This window comes from Sorex fumeus, unplaced genomic scaffold (assembly GCF_029834395.1).
Source record: "Sorex fumeus unplaced genomic scaffold, SorFum_2.1 ptg000129l, whole genome shotgun sequence".
Lineage (NCBI taxonomy): Eukaryota > Metazoa > Chordata > Mammalia > Eulipotyphla > Soricidae > Sorex > Sorex fumeus.
Window position 1 is genome coordinate 10,115,192 of NW_026606186.1, and position 22,721 is coordinate 10,137,912.

The 22,721-nt window shown below is 43.7% G+C and overlaps 1 protein-coding gene across 1 annotated transcript; it reads right to left on the bottom strand.

Moving 5' to 3' along the window:
* Nucleotides 1-6,858: 6,858 nt before the first annotated feature.
* On the bottom strand, nt 6,859-19,220 carry LOC130045844 (protein CutA homolog). The gene is made up of 6 exons (XM_056138727.1): nt 19,124-19,220; nt 14,072-14,220; nt 10,931-10,990; nt 9,036-9,081; nt 8,530-8,579; nt 6,859-6,972 (listed from the first exon to the last, which is right to left on the bottom strand). Exons 1-6 carry the CDS (start codon nt 19,190-19,192, stop codon nt 6,870-6,872), a joined length of 477 nt encoding a protein of 158 aa, XP_055994702.1. The 5' UTR covers nt 19,193-19,220; the 3' UTR covers nt 6,859-6,869.
* Nucleotides 19,221-22,721: the final 3,501 nt, after the last annotated feature.

Below are 22,721 nucleotides of genomic sequence, written 5' to 3' on the forward strand. Positions count from 1 at the left end.
CCTGGCATTTCATTCGTACCAGATCATAGCTGTATTACTGCCAACTGACCTTATAACCTTGTGCACCTTCAAAAAGATTTATGGTTTTGAATTGCTGCTTTTAATAACATTTGTTATATTAAAGTTATAATTAATATGTGTCCATTTTAGAAGTATGTGGGGAAAGCCACCAGTTTTATTTCCATAAGCTGCTTATTTCCATAGCAGCCATCAGCTGTTGGGTGACAAAAAGGGATTGGCTCTGGTTTCGCGTCATGGTCTTCTGGAGGCAGAGGGTGATTGGTTATTCTTCCACTGCCTGCAACCCCCTCAGCGGTATCCTCACTCTCATTATCAAAAGGATGGACAGTGCCTTTCTTCTACTGGGAGTATCTGACTAAGGAGGGCCAAGAATATTAGCTGAGGACCATAAAGAAGTCAAAGATGGGAGGTGAACTCAGACTCACTGCATTAAAAATCCCTAAGTTTAGGGGCCAGAGCAATAGTACAGCTGGTATAGGGCACTTGCCTTACACACAGCTGACTCAGGCTTGATCCCCAGTACCCCATATGGTCCCCTGAGCCTGCTAGAAGTGAGTCCTGAGTGCAGTCAGGTATGGACCCCAAGCAAAACGCATAAGTTTAGGGACTATAAATATGCAAGTTCACAATCCTAGATATCTAAACTGAGGTTCAGGCCTGACTGACTTGGGTAGTTCTGACCTGCCTCACTTGGGTGGAGGAACCCTTGCTTCAGTTTGTCAGAAAAGCCCTGGTGTTGGCGGGAAACCCTTAATGTGTCAGCGTGAAACATCGCTACAGGTGAGAGTTCTCCTAAGTTTTTAGGGCAGTTTGGAGGAGAACAAAAAGTGAACCGATAGGGGAAAGTTAACCGAGAGGTCAGGGACATGTGGGTAGGGCACTTGCTTTGCATGCAGCTGAGCCCAGCACCCCATGTGATACCTTAAATCCTGCCATGAGTGATCCCCGAGCACCACAGAGCGTGGCCCAAAGTCCAAAATAAAATAAGGTAGCAATAAGGAAGTGACCCACGGACTTAATCCTGTTATTCCGGGGGTGGGGGGGGGGGAGTATAGCCTGTAATTACCAAGTGTTTGGTGATAAACATCCTTGCTGACTGGGAATGGAGCTCCACGCTCTGCACTTTCAGGCCCTAGGTGTGGGGGAGGGGGGGGTCTCTCACACATACTTATATACTCCTCACTATCTTGGCTCTCACCTTACTTGGCCACTTCTGCCAGAAATTTTTTTTTTTAATTTTTATTAGTGAAACACCATGAGGTACAGTTGTAAGACTTACAAATTTTTGTGCTTGGGTTTCAGTTATACAATGATTGAGTACCCATCCCTCCACCGGTGCCCATTCCCCACTTCCAATGTTCCCAGGATCCCTCCCATCCCCCATACCCCCCATCCCACCCCACTCCTGTGGCAGGGCATTCCCTTTTGTTCTCTCTCTTCTTTTGGGTGCTGTGGTTTGCAAAAGAGGCATTGAGCAGCTATCATGTTCGGTCTCCAACACCCTTTACTTGGTGCTCCCCTCTCTATCTGAGCTGCCTTCTCCCTCAGCAGCTGGCCTCCAAGCCATGGAGTGAACCTCCTGGTACTTATCTCAGCTTTTCTTGGGTGTTAGTCTCCCAATTTGTTCCTTTATATTCCCCAGATGAATGCAATCTTTCTATGTCTGTCCCTCTCTTTCTGACTCATTTCGCTTAGCATGATACTTTCCATGTAGTACCACTTGTATGTAAATTTCATGACTTCATCTTTTCTAACAGCTGCATAGTACTCCATTGTGTAGATGTACCAAAGTTTCTTTAACCAGTCATCTGTTCTCGGGCACTCGGGTTTTTTCCAGATTTTGGCTATTGTAAAGAGTGCTGCAATGAACAAACAAGTGCAGATGTTACTCTGACTATACTTTTTTGCCTCGCCGGGATATATTCCCGGGAGTGGTGTTGCTGAGTCAAGTGGGAGCTCAATTTCTAATTTTTGGAGACTCATCCATACTGTTTTCCAAAAGGGCTGAACCAGTCGGCATTCCCACCAGTCAGCAGTCCCTTTATCGCCACATCCATGCCAACACCAGTTGCTTTTGTTCTTTTGGATGTGGGCCAGTCAGAACTTTTAAATATCATTGTTTGATTGTATTTGGAGAAAGGTGGGGAATTGGGGCCACACCTGGTGGTCCTCAGTGTGAGGGGTGGGTGTGGGCATATGCAGTGCTAGGTATCAAGCCAGGGTTGGCAAGGTGAAAAGCAAGTACTTTAACCCTGTACTCTCTCTGCCCCTTCCCACTGGAACGCGTAGACTTGATTATTGTCTGGGATGGCATCTATGGGATGAAAAGTGAGTGACCCCAGATATCAAAAGACCTGAGTTCCAGTCCCAATTCTACAATTAGCTATAATGGCCCTCCTCCATACAGGAGGGCCCAGTTCTTTGTCAACTAGGGAGATTTAAAAATTCATAATAAATATTTACCTTCAGAATTTTGGACCAAGAAACTTTCTATCTCAGAAATTTCTTGTGATAAATTATTTCTTGTCATAAAAACTTCAAATTTTCTTCAAACGCCTTCCTCATTATTAAAGATAGCTGGAAATGTCTAGACAAACAGAATATTAAAACTTCATGGCCTTGACAAAGAGCTGTAGCTTACCAGGAATATTTAAACATAGGAAAAGACCAGAGAACATTACTTGATAGGATTCAGATAGCCAATCAAGGCTAAAATTATACCACCATGTGTCAAAGTTGCCAATTAAAATTTTGCTTCCAAAACTTCTTTCAACAGACTTGCGGGATTTAACGTATCTAATTTTTATTTCTAAGAATGACTCGAGTTTGCCTCAGCCAGGCAATGCACTTACGGTCTGGCCACGGTTACAGGCAAGACAGAGCTGGTAACCACTTCTATCCTCCATGCTCCTGTCCCATGTCCCTTAATTCTGCGTATTGGTGTTTCTCGCTCATTTTCTATTTCATAAAAATGGAAAACCAGTGACTCCAAGTTACTGCTTTTAAGCTTTATCATTGACAAAGGCAGTGCTTTTTCTCATTTCCTCAGATTATTTTTCCAAGAATCCTAATTTTTTTTTAAAACAAGAGCGATCTATTTATTAAGAAGTCTTTGGGGAAGGAGTTTCCGCATCCTCGGGGGGGCGGGGTCTTCCTCTGAGCCCCTGCAGCATCATTCTGGGATGGACAATGTTCTGGGAGGACAGTGGGGCACAGGAGCCCAATCATGGATCCAAAATCCATGGCCTTAAGGTCAAAATCCTGACCTTAAAAATAATTTCCCTCATCTATAGAATGAAGATAGTTTTGCTAACCTACAGATGTGTGGGGAGAAGTAAATATTACACAGTACAAGGCATCTGAGCGCTGGACCTACTTTTAGGACAGAGATCGCCTCTTTGAAAGAGGCAATAACATTAAACTTGGATTCAGAGCCAACTCTGTCACCTACTGTCCTACGCTCTTTGATCTCAGGTTTCATCTGCAAAATGAGTACAGAACTAAGAAGAATAAATATTTAGACAGAATAAAGCTAGAATAGCACCTGGCAGGAAGAACAGGCATTTGGTCCCTCTTTCTTCCAATTTGTGACATTGAGGCAAAAAAGGTCACCAAGAAACAGTTTTCAGTGCAACAATCAGCACCAAAAATTACTCAGTGAAGGCTACAAATGGAAAGGGGAAAAAATCTGGATTTCATCCCCATTAAGAAAGTCATAGGAAAAGTTTAATGAGTCAGGATTTTATTTTAAAAGCAAAGGACAGGGGGCTGGAGCAATAGCACAGTGGGTAGGATGTTTGCCTTGCACTTGGCCAACCTGGGTTCAATTCCCAGCATCCCATATGGTCCCCTGAGCACTGCCAGGGGTAATTAAAAAAAAAAAGTAAAGGACAGGGAAACATTAATATCTACTTAGGAGAGGTAGAATTTTGGGTAGAACTTAAAAAAATTTCAAATGTCAACACATAAATGAATAAAAGAGCACAGGCTCATTAAAAGAAAGTTTAAGAAAAAGCTGGGGAGATGGTACAGGGATTAAGGCGCTTGCCTTGCACTCTAGATCTAGCCCTGGTACTGCATATGCCCTGGATGCTGCCAAGAGTGTCCGGAGCACTGCTGGGTGTGGCCTCCAAATCCCCTTACCCCCCAAAGCAAACTTAAGGTAAAACTATTGGGTTTTGCCAACTCCATAACTTAGGAAGTACCTTGAGAACTGTAGACTCTATAGAGAGCTTCAGTTATTCAAATCCTTGAAACATCAATTGGGAAATACATGGGGAAACCCTAGAAGAAATGAAACAGGTGCAGAGGAGGCCTGGCCTTGAGAACTTACCATCTACAATGGAGGCTGGCGTGAGGCACAAGGGTAGTGGACACCAGCAAGGGGGAGTCCTTCCAAGGGAGACAGCCAGCCTGGCAAAGAACAGCTGGGTTTCACAAGCATTCATGCACTGGAGGACGTCAGGCAGAGAGCCGGCATAAACGAAGGATTAACGTCACACAGCTTCCTGGAACCAGTCACTCGGGAGGGCAGGCAGAAGGTAATGTTGGAAAAGCATGAGACAAGGCAGGGCTGGGAATGAGGCAAGGCATGTGCGAGGCCCTGGGTTCACCTGAGCACTGCTCATGTGTGTGCCCTGGCAGCCCCCGAGCACTGCAGAGTGTGGCCCCTACAATAATGACACAGTTAAAGCTTTACAAAGGGTCTTGAGAGCCAAACCAAGAAATAGAATTCTATCCTAAAAAGTGACAGGGACAGTCCATTTGGCGTCTCCAGTACATGTCAGAAACCCGTATTTCAAAAGAAAGATCACTATTTCTGTTCTTTTTGTTCTCCGCTGGCTGTCAAACACAGATCCCATGAACCATGGAAAGGTCTTTGCCAGGTCTTCAAAGAAGGGTCCTTGAAGATCCTCCCTGGGTTATAGTTAGTAATTTTTTTTTGCATTTTTATTTACTTTATTTATTTATTTATTTATTTATTTTTTATTAGTGAAACACCATGAGGTACAGTTGCAGACTTACAAATTTTTGTGCTTGGGTTTCAGTTATACAAAGCTCAAGTACCCGTCCCTCCACCAGTGCCCACTTATTTTATTTCTTAAAGGTTTTATTATTGAATCACTGTGATATAGACCCTTACAAAGCTGTTCATAACTAGGTTTCAGTCAGTGTCCCAACCCTTGGCAGCCTGCCTCTATGGCTCTCTCTCTCTCTCTCTCTCTCTCTCTCTCTCTCTCTCTTTCTCTCTCTCTCTCTGTGTCTCTCATACTGAAAGTTTATCCAGTAGTTTATATCTAGTATTGACTAATGTCTGAGAACCATGGCAGGTATCAGAAGTAGAGGCTTGACATGACCCCTCCCAGACACCCCTTCCACCGGAAATAAAGACCCAGGCTACCCATCCACAGGACCCCTCCATACTCAACCCTCTTCTCCCTGGTGTGGAGCTCCTTATGACACTCATGGGCCAAGGAGCTGGGGGCACTAGATCAAGTTTCTGTTCCCATTCCACACACCCCGCCTTCCCAGCACTGTTCCACTTGAGTGCCATGGAGGAAAAACGAAGAGCAGGCATGACTGTACTCTTTATAGCATAACCCATCAACCCATTCCCGGACCGCAGAGCAGTTTGAGGTCTATAAAGACCAAGACTACAATCTATAAAAAAGAGACTGGCTTTGATTACTGGTTTATAAATTTTTAAGAAATAATACTTCTTAAAAGTCCTTTAAGGACATGAAGAATGCAATGAAGGCACAGCAGACTAGTTGCAGTGTGGTAGGCGGTGGGGGGGTGGCATATTTTTACCACCATCATGCAAGCAGCCCCAGGGCATCTTTTGTCAGCCTGGAGTTTGGTGGGACAGAGAACATGTGTTCTAGAAATGTTCTAGAAACAGTGAACCTGCAAATCCCTAGGGTTCTGCCTTCTTCAAGGCTCAGGTTCAATGCCCAGTGGAAAGGTTATTGTGTGTGTTCAAAGTCTACATTTCCACCAAGCAAAGTACCAGAACATCTTGATGTCTGTCATATTTGGACGAGAGAAGAGTCAAGACTTAGCCCCAACCCATGAGGCTATATTTAAGCCTTAACATTCCCCTCATCCTTCTCACACTCAGGTGAGTCTATTCCCTGTCTCAACCTCCTTAGGACTCAGGAATTACAAACACTGCTCCTTAGCTAGGTGAAATCGTGCTTGTCACCGAAATTATACCATCAGTTAATCCATTTGGGTAAAGTACTTGCCAGTTCCCCAAAAAGGCAGCATTCACCCTACACATTCATGGGTTAGCAGACCCGATCCTCCTCATGACAAGCAGGAAAAAAAATTACACAGTTGGGGCCAGAGCAATAGTACAGCAGGTAAGGCATTTGCCTTGCATGTGGCCGACCCAGATTTGATTCTCAGCATTCCACATGCTCCCCAGAGCACCGCCAGAAGTAATTCATGAGTGCAGAGCTAGGAGTTACCCCTGAGCATTGCTGGGTGTGACCCAAAAAAAAAAGTTACATTGTTGGTACCAGAGGTAGATGCAGTAACTTCAGCAGAAGATGACAATCCCCATCCTCACTGCCACCTTCCCTTGATCGCTACCTATGTCCATCTTTGCCCTCCCATCCCCAGGCCACCTTTAATCATGAAGCAGAGTCCCATTGGGATCCCAACTGGCCCAAATGGCTCAGTCTCCTCTTTAGGCACCAGGAAGCTTGGCTCTTCATCCCTCGCAAGTTATTTAGGTCCTCTGTACTGACAAAACCCCGCAGTTCTGAGCCATAAGGAAGCACAAAGAGCCTCTCCTTCCCTGGAATGCAGCTGATTAAGGCTGGGGGCAGCCTGCGGGCACGTCAGTCCTTTGCCAAGCCTTCCTCCAGCCACTTTAAATAGCGCTCATCTCCTTGGTCCATGGTAAGACTGAAGACTTCTGGGATTTCAAAAGGATGCACCAACCTTTGGAAAGAACGCAGGATCTTAGGAGTGACTATGATTTGAATCAGTCCAGGCAGTTAAAACTCAACTGGCCAGTCTCAGTTGAGGCCTTCTGCAATCTGCTGTAGCCATCTGCCCAGCCTCCTGGCACACCATCCCCATCAGCCAACAATTGGGGAGTTGGGCCAGATGGCTGAAGGGTCTCACAAACTTGGGGTTTAAGTCTACCTCTTAATATTCTACAACCCTGACCAACTCACTAAATTTCTCCAAAGGCCTACAAAAGAAGAGATAAAAGCCCTCCTACCTGATAAAGTTGTGGATAATTAAAGGAGGCACGGTATATAAAACGGAGTGCATTGACAAATGTTCCTTTCTCTAGAACTATGCTATTTCCATCACTGTGTGTTTCCCCAGACAGCTTCCTTCCTCCGCAGTAACTCTCAGTTCTCACTACCTAGAAAGATCTACCTGCTCCTGGTGTTGAAAATCCAAAGCCAATATGAACCTCGAGGCCCAGCTCAATCACTGAACTTGTCCAAAGGGCTTTCCTTCCGCGCACTTAGGAATCTCTTCCTTTTCTTCTCTATTCCTTTCACCTGGAGCTCAGCATACAACAGAAGTTATCATCACTTTCTATGCTGAGGAAAGAAATACGAAGCCTTGGGCTCACTTTGCTTTTGTGCTATTGCTCTAGCCCCAAGACAAGCATCTTAACCCCTGTACTATCTCTCGACCCAGAAAACACCATTTTAACTTACAAATCTAAGTAACCACAATTTGTCATTTTTACAAATTATGGTCATGAAAGTTTATTATTAGGGGTATGTGGTTCCTCAAATACAAATAGTGTGTCCCTCACTCAAGATAATTCACGTGATTTGTTACCAATTTAAAACTTATGTTTTTGAGCAAAACATTAAAACTTGACTTTATCACAGCACAAGCTTAAAAGTGTTCCAAAACTTAGAGATAATTTTGAAGATATCTAGTACTTTTATTGAGCCATATTTTGCAAAAACATAAATAACAAAAACCAAAACCAAAAAACCACCATTATCCTCACAATATTTTTTGTAATTTTTGGAAGTTATTATTTATCCTAATACATAATGGCTTTTATTGTTATTTTAAATAAACTGGAATATTAAAAAATTTTAACATACTAAATAGAATGCAATACAATATACTAATGTAACATACAAAAGTTTAATACAGCAAAAAAACCCACAAAGCTCTCTGGGTCCTTAATAATCTTTAAATGTGTTTGTGTGTCTGAGGTACTGGGTTCAGTTCCTAAGCCTACATGCACCACCTACCCCAAAGCACCCCCCTCATCTTCCCTAACCCTGAAGCATCGCAGAATGAAATGCCTATCTCTGGAGCATCACTGGGTGTGGCCCCTGCATACCAGGGCATCAACAAAAGTGTAAAGGGAGCCTGAGTCCAAAATTTTGAGGACTGGCTTAAATGAACTTGCCTCTCGTTCTACAGATAGAGATGAAGGGACAAGGACAGACCCAGGTCTCTTGGTTTCCAAGCTCTCTTAGCTCCCCTCGGGATGGATGCCAGCATTACCTGATGTAGTCGGACAGCGTGTGAACCTTGGAAGTCTTTGTCTTTATTAACTGGAAAAAGAAAATCACTGCTTTAGGAACTCAGCCCCACTTCTACAGATGCTTACTCATCTGGACACTAAGCTGGCATTCCTTCCACATCATCAGCCATGATAAAAACTCATAAATGAACGAAGCACACCTATGTGGGGCAAGAACCTTAATCAGTTGATATTTGTTCATTTTTGGTTTTGTTTTTGTTTATTTGGGGGGGGTGGAGGGCCACACTCAGCAGAGCTCAGGGGCTACTCTTGGCTCTGCACTAAGGGATCACTCCTAATGAAGCTCGAGGAACCATATGTGGTGCTGGGGATCGAAACTGGGTTGGCTGCATGCAAGGCAAGCACCCTACCTACTGTACTATCTCTCCAGTATAATGTTTGCTCATTTTCATTTGGGACTGGAAAAAAAGACTGCTTGGTCTCACTCTCTCCCTATCAAGACCCCCTCCCCCATGCCCTCACTTACCAGCAGATTCTCAGTGGATTCTTCTATCTCTCCATTCCAAAAGTACCTGGTGAAGAGAAAATCAAATTACAATCCCTTCACAAGACAAACCCAGTAAAATGCCAAACCTGGCTCAACTTGGTGACTGTCCTGAGGTAGGAACTAAAACCTTTCTAAGTCAGAGTCCAGAGATGGCCAAGGCCTCACAAGCCATCCATCCAACAACTCTACTGCATGCTAACATTTCTGGAGGTCAGAGGCTCACCATCTCCCAACAGCCACAGGAAGACTCAGCCCCAGGGCAGCCCTGGGGAAATGCCTCGGTCTCCTCTCTTCTGAACTGGGCATCGCCGATTCTTTCATTGCTCGCTGTAAACTTATGGTTTTCAGGCCTTTCCCCATCCTTTCAACTGGTCCTACAGAAACACATGCATTTTTAAAGCACAAGAAGGGCCAAAGAGAGTACATGAAATACTCATGAAATACTTGCCTTGCGTGCAACCCAGGGAACTATAAACCTTGCTCCGATTCTTGGCACCACACGATGCTTTGAGTCCTGCCAGGGGTCAGTCCTCAGCACAGTCAGAAATAGCCCCTGAGCACCACTGGGTGTGTACCCAACAAGTCTACCCTCGCCCCCACTCCCCTCCCCATGACAGGAAAATAAGGACAGGAAGCCTCAGAGAAGAAATGGTTGGCATTAGAAGACATGAAACAGGTACAAAAGATACAAACAAAGCCAGCAGGTAGAGCTCAAAGGGCTAAAGTGCAAGCTTTGTATGTGGAACCATAAATTCAAATCTCTGGTGCCATCTGGTCCTCAAAGTAGTGCTGGAAATGGACCCTGAGCTCGATTATGTATGGATTTCTCCCTCCCCCACAAAAAAAAAAATAGGGGAAAAAAAATCACACAAGTGATTGCTCCTTCACTCTCAAGTAATAAAAGGTGCCGGAGAGATAGCACAGTGGCTAGGGCACTTGCCTAGCAGATCCAGTCCCCAGCATCCCATACGGTCCTTTGAGCACTGCTAGGAGTGATTACTGAGTGCAGAGCCAGGAATGACACCTGAGCATTGCTGGGTGTGGCCCCAAAACCAAAATAAGCAAATAGCACAGCGGTAGGGCGTTCGCCTTACAAGTGGCCAACATGGCCGACCCAAGTTCGATTCCTCCGCCCCTCTCGGAGAGCCCGGCAAGCTACCGAGAGTATCTCGCCCGCACGGCAGAGCCCGGCAAGCTCCCCGTGATGTATTCGATATGCCAAACACAGTAACAACAAAGTCTCCAATGGAGACGTTACTGGGCCCGCTCGAGCAAAGCAAATAATTAAAAAAGAATAAAACAACAAAAATGCAAATCCAGTGATAATACTCAGCAAAGAACATGAATATGAGAACAGTATCATGGGAATGGAAAGAAATTTGGCTTGAGAATATTTATCTACAGTGATCCAGGACTATGGTTAAAAAAAAAATCTATTGTAAGGAAAGATGGACACATAAGTTGAAATTCTATTTTAGTGTCCAAGCACTGGTTCCCAGACTGGCTTCATGGGAGTCACCTATGAAAACTGAAAAATTCAGAGACCCATGAAACTGAACCCGCCCAGGGACTGAAGAGATTGAGAATGGAGCTCAGGCATCCAATGCACTGTTAGACTGGGGAGCCACAGCTACAGACCATGTGAAGTCATTGAGGGAATGACAGCATGGGTGGAGGGGAGGAAGCGTTCATCTACAGCACTTGGATGTTTTGAACTCTAGAGTCGAACTTATTGACTTTCTTTAAATATAAGTCAACAATGAACAGTTGATTCAGTAAAGGCCATTGAGATGTTCACAATTGCACATGAGCTCACCGTTCTTTCTTAGTGCTAGACCGGCCCCAGTACTCTTACTTTAGCATGTAAAACTCACAGTGAGGCTGTCTTGGGCAGGATGTTCACAGAGGTAGCCAGCTTCTTATCCAGGACAGCCCTAAGGTGGAGAGAGAGTAATAATCACGGAGGCCAGTATTTTGGCTCTAAAGAGAAGGGACAGAGAGCAGGGGCTCCTCAGGAGTTACCAGAAAATATCTGAGTTCAAGTAGATAACCATTAGAGTACTCATCCCCTACTTAACCCAATATATCCCAAAACATTCATCCAGTGAGAAGGTTAAGACAGAACTTTTTCTGGGCAAAAATGAAGACCTGAATCCCTCTCCCAGTCTTACAGAATGGTAGAGTAACTGTATGTGAGTTTTTTTCATTGCTGAGTAATTGTTTAAGCATCTCTCTAGGAGAGGCATAGCACTACCCTCTCTCAGCCTGACTGGTCTTCTATACAAAAGAGGGCTTGTTGAATCAGTGATTTTCAACCCCTTTTACCTTTTATTACACCACTTTTTCCTGCTTTTTGTTGTTATTGTTCTTTTGGGGGTGGAGGGCACACCCGGTGGTGCTCAGGGCTTACTCATAGCTCTGCACTCAGGGATCATTCCTGGCAGTACTATGGGATGCCAGGAATTGAACCCAGGTTGGCCATGTGTATGGTTTGTTACACATTGTATTATAACTCTAGCCTCCAACTTTCTCCTGCTTTTATGATTCAACTATATATATCTGATTATCAGTACTTCTGATCTCCAGATAGCTACCCACAGAACTGATAGTTCTGACCACAGAACTGATCTAATGCAAGTAAAAAAAATAATAAATATATAAACAGCAACATACCCTGTGTTTGTCTTTGGCAAATATAGAATCATTCACCCTTTATTTCCATAAAGATTTCTAATCAGGCCCTAGAGCAAAATGATTAGATTTGCAGGGCTAGGAACTTTTATGACATACCACTGGCTGGATTTCCTACACTGTCACTGATTTCTTATGCAGTACACTGATGAACACAAATTACCTTTTACCTTTTAGTATAAGTGTCACAGAAACAAAAGTACCAAGCCATAGATGCAAAAAATGTATTCCAAAGCATCAAACTGGAAGCCCTCAGCATCATGCAGACAAACCTTTTCCAGGTCTCAGACAGTCAAAGCAGCCACGCTCTATTCTTTGAAGTGCTTGAACCTGCCAAATGAAGTCCTGCTCCTGGACCCTCCCGACCTCAACTGCTGCCAAGAGGACTGACCTACTTTCCCTCCCCTTAAGTCCCAAGCTGAACAGAGCCCTATTTAAGGCTCCACATTAATGTGGCATTACCACCACCCTCATTCCTTTGGAAAATTCCAGGAGCAAAACAAATCCCTGATTGTAAGAAGGAGCACATGGCACAAATTTGTTTAAACAACTGCTACTAATTTTGCTCATTTAATCACCCACTGAGAAATCACATTTTCTGATTCTGAAGGTGAATACAAACATATGGAATGAATTAGACTCTAGGAAAAACATGATCCCAAGGGCGAGGAATATGGTGTGAGTGGTAGAGCACATGCCTTCGAAATGCTCAGCCCTAGGTTCATCCCCCAGCTCCACATGGCCCACCCATCACCACCCACAATAGAAAATGATAGAAATTCCATGGCCTCGGGAGGACTGGTCAGTGGTTGGAAGCTTGCCACAAGTGTTGGGGGGCAATGGGCAATGAGGATAGAAAAGTGACCAGTATGACAAATAACAGTTATAAATGATCACTCTGGACAAGGCCTGGGTGCTTAAAGTAGGTAAAGGAATATATATGATAACCTTTCAGTATCTGTATTGCATACCATAATGCCCAAAAGGGGCAAGGGAGAGGGAGAGAGGGGAGAGAAAGGGGGAGAGAAAAAAGAGGGAGAGAGGGAGGGGGGCAAGAGAGAGAGATTTGTTTTTCTGGCCACATATCTGGTGGTGCTCAGAGGCCAGACCTGGCAGACCATGCTTAAGGCTGAAGCAATAGTGCAGGGGGTAATGTGCCTTGCCTTCGTTAGATCCTTTGCACTGCAGTTGGTCCCCTGAGAAATATCAGGATGATCCCTGGGCACAGAGCTAGAAGTAAGCCCTGAGCACAGCTGGCTGTGACCTAAAAGTTCAAACACTTCTCCCCTCGCCCCCAAAACAAAAGATACAACCTAGATGGAGGAAGGAAAGAGGGGTCAAATACAGATTACCCTGAAACCAATCATTTGGTGGCCTTGAGCTCGCAGAGGCCAGTTTCAACAAATGTCGGGGGCTGGAGTGATAGCACAACAGGTAGGGCATTTGCCTTGCATGTGGCCAACCCAGGTTCCCAGCATCCCACATGGTCCCCTGAGCACCGCCAGGAGTAATTCCTGAGTGCAGAGCCAGGTGTAACCCATGTGCATCGCCGGGTATGACCCCCCCCAAAAAAAATACTATCAACTAGGATTTCAAAAGTACTGAATTGTAGGGCAAAGGGAGGAAGGAGCTAAGTCCAATTACCCTTTAGTCCCAATAACCTTTTTCAGTGTGGCTTCTATAAAGTGCAGAGGGAAGGGGAAATCCAGGCACATGTATTGAGGACTTATGGTCTGTAACTCATCTACATATGAGTTTCTAAGGTAAATTCATCCTCACAATACTGTAAGGTAGGTAGTATTATCCACTTTCATAGTTCAGAAAACTAATGCTTAAAGAAGAAAAGCAATGTTCCCTGGGTCACACAGTAATTAAATAGCACAGCCAAGATTCTTCCTGGTCTGATCCAAGGCCAAAGTTCTTTCTATCATACTATAGCTTTCCAAAATTTGCCAAACAATGGCTTTAACTTCCTCACTTGTCATAGTGAGTACCTCTAGAACTGAACAAAGGAAGTGGTAGCTGAGTGAGGAATTAGGAGACTTAAATTCTCAACCTACAAGGTTCACCGTAGCACCTTCATGTGCTAAGTCACCTATTTCTCTGTCTCATTTCCTTCCATGCCCCTGATGCATCTTCAACACTTGCAGACCCAGCAGCAGGACCTGTTGGGACTGTCCCATCAACCCCAGCACAGTTGTGTAGTTTATTTCTTAGTGGATCTGGTTGTCAGAAGCAAGAGAGGACCTGCAAGTGGTACCCCCAACCCCCCTGCCATTACCCTTTGAGCCTCCTGGAGGAGCATCTGGGCTCCTTCACCATACCTTGCCATATCTCTAGCAATTTGCTCATTGGGACAGTTGACGAAGACGATGGAGTAAGTGCTGGATATATGGGTGCCAGTGAAAGCTGAATGGAGCTTCAGGCTAAGGGTCCTGAGTATGGGGTATGTCAGGAAAAAAGCTGCCATGATCTAAAAAGTAGAAAAAGAAAAACACAGGTCAGCAGAGATATTTCCAATTCACTTGGCAGACTGGGACAAGACTGGGCATAGTTTTTCCATCCCCAATACCCAACCACAAAACAATTCCTGGGTGTTCTCTCTCTCTCTCTCTCTCTCTCTCTCTCTCTCTCTCTCTCTCTCTCCTCTCTCCCTCTCTCTCTCTTTCTCCTCTCCCTCTCTCTCTCTCTTTCTCCTCTCTCCCTCTCTCTCTCTCCTCTCTCTCCCCCCCCCCGCCCTCTCTCTTAAAGGAAATAAAGAAATGGAAAAAAAAAGAAAAGAATTCCTGGGATCTGTCTGTATTGTGTTTAAATAAAATCTTCATACCTTGCTATTTTCCTCTGCATTTTGCAGATGATTTTTGTTTTAAAGGAGACTAAGAAATAAATTAAGAAACTTATTCAAAATTACATTAGGTTTTAGTCGGAAAAGCCAGGATTAGGTCTGGAGTCTGAATAGCAGAAATTCATTCTTTGTTGTTGGGCCACAGGAGTGGTGCTGGGGGCTATTTCTAGTGCAGTTTCTGGTGCTCAGGGGACCATGTGGTGTTTGGGATAAAATCCTGGGTTCCTACATGCAAAATATGCACTATAGATTTTTGAGCCTTCCCCCAGTCTTTGAAATCCAATATTCCTGTATAAAACCTGCTATACAAGGGCCAGGGATGCAGTTTAGTGTGAGACACTTGCCTTGCATATGTGAAGCACCACAAAACAAAACAAAACAAAAATCCAAAACAAACTGTTATGGGAGGTAGAGCTAATCACTATCCATTGAGCTGTTGAGATCCTGTGGAGATTATTATGGGTGATACACGAATATTTATTAAAGGGTAAGGGAGTATTTTCATGTTCATTCATTTGTATATATGCCATATACAATGGGTACAAGTTTAGGGACAAGTCTCCAAATTCTAAAGCTATTCAACCTGTGCTACTGAAACTAAGAGCTGATGGGGCCATGAGAAGGGCTCAACCAGGGAACAAGAAGGTATAACCTAAACTGGATCTCAACTAATAAGTAGGATACAAGAGTAAAGGCAGGTACTCTAAACAAAGGGTAACCCATACAGATTATGAGGCTGTAAGGACAGACGTGACATTCAGTCTACATAATGATCTTTATGTGCATGGCAACAAGAAAAAAGGAAAAGGAGATGAACTGGGTAGAATCATTAACAAGGGGTGCAGGGACCTGAGTAATGTCTTTATGTCTCCAGCTTCAATTTGACTTGGAGGCCTGTCTGATTTGAGATTCTCTTCCCTCCCACTACCTTCAGCAGTACTTCCGACTCAATATGCTAATCCTCTGAAGTAGACCAGTGCCCATGAAAGAAAAGGAAAGGAAAAAAAGACATATATATCTATATATACACATAGACACATATTTATATACATATATATAAATAACCAGGCTTTCCAATGTGCGTGCATGTGGTTTTGTCACAATTCACTTCTGAAAAAATAAAATCACTATAGAAATTAGGGTTTAAGTCGTGGTGCCAGTCCAACCCCATCAAAAAATGGGGCAACGAAATGAACAGAAAATTTCTCAAAGAAGAAATCCGAATGGCAAAAAAGCACATGAGAAAATGCTCTATATCATTAATCATCAGAGAGATGCAGATCAAAACCACAATGAGATACCATCTCACACCTCAGAGACTGGCCCACATCCAAAAGAACAAACGCAACCGATGCTGGCGCGGATGTGGCGAGAAAGGGACACTCCTTCACTGTTGGTGGGAATGTCGACTGGTTCAGCCCTTCTGGACAACAGTATGGACGATTCTCAAAAAATTAGAAATTGAACTCCCATTTGACCCAGCAATACCACTCCTGGGAATATATCCCAGAGAGGCAAAAATGTATAGTCGAAGTGACATCTGCACTTGTTTGTCACTGCAGCACTCTTTACAATAGCCAGAAACTGGAAGAAACCTGAGTGCCCAAGAACAGATGACTGGTTAAAGAAACTTTGGTACATCTACACAGTAGAGTACTATGTAGCTGTTAGAAAAGATGAAGTCATGAAATTTACATACAAGTGGTACAACATGGAAAGTATCATGCTAAGTGAAATGAGTCAGAAAGAGAGGGATAGACATAGAAAGATTGCATTCATCTGGGGGATATAAAGTAACAAAATATGAGATTAATACCCAAGAATAGCTGAGATCAGCACCAGGAGGATTACTCCATAGCTTAGAGGCCAGCCGGGCATTCTAGGGGAAAGGGCAGCTCAGATAGAGAAGGGAGCACCAAATAAAGGGTGTTTGGAGGATCCTCCCAGGAGGGGAGATGCATGTTGAAAGTAGACTATGGACTGAACATGTTTGCCACTCAATGCCTCTTTTGCAACAACACCCAAAAGGAGAGAGAGAACAGAAGGGAATGCCCTGCTTCAGAGGCAGGGTGGGATGGGGGGGATGGGGGTGAGAGGGATACTGGGATCCATGGTGGTGGGAAATGGGCACTGGTGGAGGGATGGGTATTTGATCATTGTATAATCGAAACCCAAGCACAAAAAATTGTAAATCTACAACTGTACCTCATGGTGTTTCACTAATAAAAATTTAAAAAAACCTGCCCTGAAGAGCTGAGGCCAATGAAGAGGCAAACTCAATCCCCTGTGTCTCCCCACATGCTGGGGTGCAATTAAATGTGCAACCTCTGCTCACCACAAGTCCCAAAACTAAAGAAAGCACCCACTGGCAAGTGTGGACAATCTCCTGTCATTAAAACAAGCAAGGGAAAGAAAGAAGAGGGGCACAAAGATACATACTTTTTAAAAAAAAAAAAAAAGAAGAGAGATAGTACAGTGAGTAGGGTGTTTGCCTTTGCATGTGGTCAACCTAGGTTCGATCCTCAGCACCCCATATGGTCCCCGAGTCCTTCAGGAGTGATCCCTGAGTACAGAACCAGGAGTAAGTCCTGAGCACCGCCAGATGTGGCCAAAAGAAAAAAAAAAAGGAAAAAGCAAAAGAAAACAAAATCTTTGAAGTAAGCAGGACTTTTGGGTCATGGGCCATCAGTGGTGCTTTAAGCAGGGAACTGAATACACTTGGACTAAACAAAGGAGCAGGGACCTTTCCTGCAACCAATTAAGCTATTCCTAGGCAAGCTCTGGGACATTTCAGCCAGCGGCTACTACTGGAACACAGAGTTAATGAGATTAAACGTAAATCCACCTAAAGCATACTGAAACTCTTAAATGAACTCACTTCCCTCCACCGTTGCCCCGTCCCATTTGCCTCCCTACCACCTGTCTGCTTCAATGGAATATATTTATTCATAGGTAACACTTTACCATCTTTTGTGTTCCCAAATTTAAGTCGTCTATTTGATTCTTTAATAAACTCAACAAAATCCAAGTTTGTTTTCAGTTAACAGTCGTGGCTAGAGACCAGGATTACTGCTAAACAAGCTTCTGTTATAATCCCTGAACACTTTTAAATATAGGCAGTTGCTTCTATATGGACATGAGTTGCCTCAATGGACATGAGTTCTTTGGTCTCACTCATTTCTCTAATTCCCAGCACTTTCCATTCCCCTGGACTTGATGCTGTTAGTTTTTCAGACCATAATCTGTGGCACTCAGGGGCAACTCCTGGCATAGTGCTCAGAGATCAAACCTGGGTCTCCAGCATGCAAAGCATGTGCTCAGTCCATTGAGCTATCTCTTCGGCCCTTCTGGCTTGAGAAGAGTTTATGTCAACAAAGTACCAGCAGCAGAAAGGGCTGATATGGAGGCAAAGGTGAATTGTACTAAACGAGGAAGTATTCTTTTATGAATGCATAATCAACAGGAAATGTACATGATCCCTATATCAAACATCATAAAGGGAAGTGTGTACAATAATTTTAAAAACTCTTTACCACATTTTTGTTATATTTCTTTTACTATATATATATATGCCTTTTCTAATTTTATATTCTTCTAAAATATTTTGGGGACTGGGGGGATATTTCAGAGAGCTGGAGCACATGTTTTGCATGCAGGAGCCCTAGTTTGATCTCTGGCACTGCATGGATCTGTGAGGATCATACAGCTCCCGCCACAAATATGTTTTTAATCCTTTCATCTTGTTCAGAACTTACTCTGCTTTTATCTATTTTTTTAACCTTGGAATATTTGCACAGCCTTTGTGGGTTTTGGTTGACTTTACAGTGTGTTAAGGCAGAAAGGGACTCAAAAAAATCACCCAGTTTTTCTTAATTTGTCATCTGGTTTTAAGGAATCTGAACTCTCTGAAATTTTGAGTCTGTCCACACATTTTTCCTTGATGGGTGGAAAACCAGAACTTTCAAAAAAGTTTATAATCCCCAAAAGATTAAAAGTCACTAATTTGTGCCAATTACCACCCAAGGGGGAAAGTAAGGACTAGAGAAGGAAATAAATGCCCAGCAGGTGATCAGTGAGCCCCTGGGTTTCTGAACACACTCCCACCTTTCCCTTTCCACCTACTACAAGTGGAAGCACCCCGTGTAGTCACTTCCAACCTTCGCATTTCAGAAATCAGAACAAAAAAATCTCAGAGAACACAGAAAAAAAGGAGATGATATCTGCAATAGGAAGAGGGGAAAGTATTCATTACGCGGTTCTTTTTAGATGAGAACTCCCCAGCTGATACGGCTCCCCACTTCTGGCAAGGAAACAAAGGCTGTTAACCCCTTCTCATATGACCAGGATAGATTTCAAATCTTGAGAATCACCGCACACAATAACCACAGGGACTTAAGGGATCATCCTCTACCTGCCTGCCCCGGCTCAAATTCTCAGAGCCAGTAAAGAGAAAGGTCCCTTCTGCCTTCAGCCCCCAGGTTGGAGGTTTTAGGGTCAAGGCGGTCGCAGGTATAGAGAATGGGGCACTCACCAAAAGGCACGTAAGGACACCCGGCCTCGGGTAGCCTGGCAGAGAGCACCGTGAGCTCCTCCTGTCCATAGCGTTGCCGGCAACTGAGCAGGGCAAACTCAGCAGCAGCCCAGGAAGACTTGCCGGATAGTGGGCGGGCACTAAGGGACTAAACTGTTCTCTCCCACAACCACCTGCTGCCGACCGCACAGTCCAGCCCGGTTGGCGAATTATAATGTAGGGGGCGGGGAAAGAGGCGGGAATTTTCACTGAGCACACCCCCCTCCCTGTGTAACATTCCCCCCCCCTCCCCCGGCACCACGTGCATCTTTAAAGTAATACTCTTTCTCTAGGACGATCCTATCAACTAGTGAAGCACTAGATTCTGGGCTGCCTCCCCTTCCTGTGCCAATCAACATCCCTTTCTCCCAGTCTCCTTTCTAACCTTCTTGGCTCAGAATGCTTCTTCCTGACTGCTCTTCCAGCCAACTAACTCATCCCTTTTTCAGGCCAACTGCTCTATTTAGTTCTCTGTTCCCCTAAAGTACCCTACACTCTTCTGTTGAACACCAATTGTTCCAATTGGTTAAGAAAATCAAATCATTTGCTTGCAGCAAATAAGAAAAGCAGCAGTGACTTGCACTTTGGGAAAGTCACCAAGGTTTCCAGCTTTGAAATTGGAAATATCCTGATTTTTATTTTTGTTTTTGGGCCACACCCAGCGATGTTCAGGAGCTACTCTTGGCTCCGCACTGCGGAATCACTCCTGGTAGTCTCTGGGAACTATATGGAATCCTTGGGATCAAACTTCATGGACCACATGCAAGGCAAGCACCTCACCTGCCATACTACTGCTCCGGACCCACAAAATATCCTGATTCTTAAATAACATTCCTGGGACAGGGTAAGAGATTGAATGCACTAAGATGCTAAACAAACTTTTTAAAAAATAGTAATTGTTCTATATTTTGATTGTGGTGTTGGTTATACAAGTGTTTAAAAAAATATTTAAAAGGCTATAAATTAGCAGATAGTACCTTAAAAGGGGAAGGGGAACACTGGATAACAATCAAAATGATTTTAAAGGATTTGGATCAAACAAAACACATGTTTGCTTGCTCTGGCCTTCAGGTTGCAAGTTAATGGCCTCTAAGTTCAATTACCCGTTTACCTGTTTGTCTTACTACCTGGGATAATAAATTCTTAAAAACCTGATGTAGTTCCTTGCAAAGTGTCTTGCAAAGTGTTCGTAAGTCAGTTACAGCCCCTTATAGCACTAGACACAAGCAAATTATTCTGAGCTTTAGGGAGATTTTGATCAAGGACATGCTAATAGCTCCTTCATAGGTATAAAAAGCATTAACAGATTAATATGAGTGCTTTATGAAATAGAGAACAATGTCAGCATTTCAACACCAAAAACAGAGATTATCCAGAGAATATCCATTTGTGACTGAAAAGCTATTAATTTAAAAAAAAGACAACAGGGCTAAAGAAAATGGTGCTGAGTGATCCCAGGGAAACCTTTACATTCAAAGTCCACTAAAACAGTTATTTTACATACCTTACCTTAGATCCTGAGGTTTCCTCAAGTTTAGCATAGGCCACCAGTTTAAGCTCAGAAAATGCTGAATGAGTACATATCAGTCCGTGGGAATGATTATAAGGATAATCTAGGGAGGAGATGTTGGGCAACATAAAGATGGCAAGAGATAAACTGTGATTTGCAAGAAAATATGTCTAAAATCTCATTTAACTCAGAAACCTCTCCCCTCTCCAGATCTATTTCCATGGTTATATCCAAATGCCCAATTCTGCATTTATAACTGGTGGAAGCATCAGCTATAAAATCTCTGTAACCTTGCTTGAGAGTCTAGAGTCTTTTAGAAGCTAGCTTCGCCATTTTCAGTATCTTCTCTTCACAGTCAGACTCAGACTTTATTGACTTCTTCTTCACCCACATTTGTTACCTTCTGTTTAGGGCCACACCTGGCAGTGCTCAGCATTGAACCCTAATGCCATGGGGGACTTGAACTCGGGTTAGTCACACTGTAAGACAATCTCTTTACCTCCTGTTTTATCTCTCCAGTCACTTCTTTATTTTCTTTGCTTTACTTACTTTGAAGTGCATCTTTTGCACCTCTATAAATTACACAACTATTTAATTATTGTTTGGAGGTCATATTTGGTGGTGCTCAGGACTTACTTCTGGTTGGCCCAAGGGACCGACCAAATGGGGTGCCAGGATCTGACTTAGTCAGCTGCATTCCAGGCAAGCACACTATCCACTGTTCTATCTCTCCAACTTTGGCAACCACTTATTATAATCTTTTTTCAAAGGCCAAATCCTTTGATCCAGAAAAGGATCTCTATCAGATCACCAATGAAGTCAGAGGTCTAACTTAACAAAGCATTCAATTTCCTTAAATTAATTTTTTTTGCCTTTTTTTGGGTCTAACCCAGCAGTGCTCAGGAGTTACTCGTGGCTCACGCACTCAGGAATTACTCCTGGCAGTGCTTGGGGGACCATATGGGATGCCGGGGATCGAACCTGGGTTGGCTGTGTGCAAGGCAAACGCTCTACCTGCTGTACTATCACTCCGGTCCCTTAAATTCATTTTTAACTCTAATTCTGACTACTTTTAGTCTTCACCTATACACTTGTTATTCCCAAACATGAAAACTGGAGTGGCTCAGTGATTTCATTTTTAAGAATGTAAATGAATGGATCTTCCCAGGTAGCCTAGTCCCGGCTGAGAACTCTGAGGCCTTCTCAGAATAGGGGCAGGAAACATCGCCTTCCTGTTTAAAGGCAGAGCAACCCACAGTCATACCCAATACTCTCCAAAGCAGAAATGGCCCACCTTCACATCTAATCTAAAAAAAAAAAAAAAAAAAAAGACAAGCAGCTAAATCTTCCTAGGTGGGACCAGTCTACAGGCTGAAAACTCTGGGGTATTCTTAGAATGGGGGAGGGACAAAATCCCTAAACTGCAACCCCTCACCCACCACCCCCAAAATCCAGCAGCCCCAACTAAATCCAACAGCTTGTCTCAGAGAACTGGTCCAGTGTCTTATCTCAAAGAAACACAATACCACCAAACCTTCCCAGATAGACTGGTCTGGCTGAGAACTCTGGGGCCTACTCAGAATGGGGGAAGGAAGACCCCCCTTTCTGCCTGAAGGCACAGCAGCCCACATCCATAGGAGATACCCATGGACATAGAATTGCCCAGCTCCACAAACTGCCAAGCCACCAAATTGTTCCAGAGCTACAGTTTCTAAAAATTTCATAATATTGTCAACCCAATAGGATCAGAGAAAATCCAACTAGAAAGTTGCACAGAAGACCACCAAGCTCAATGAGCCTAAACAATAACACAGAAGACTCAACTAGCACTAAACAGCACAGATTCTCAATGACTTTCGTAACATCATTTTGGGATTTGACAATTATCATGAATTAACTCTTATTGATCTATGTTTTGATAATTCCATTTCCCTTTGTGTTATAACGAACAACATGAAGTAAATTTATTTGAGCCTGCCAGCTGGGTGGAAAGTCGAAAACTGGGAACATTAGTGGAGAAAATGGCACACCAGTGGTGGAATTGGTATT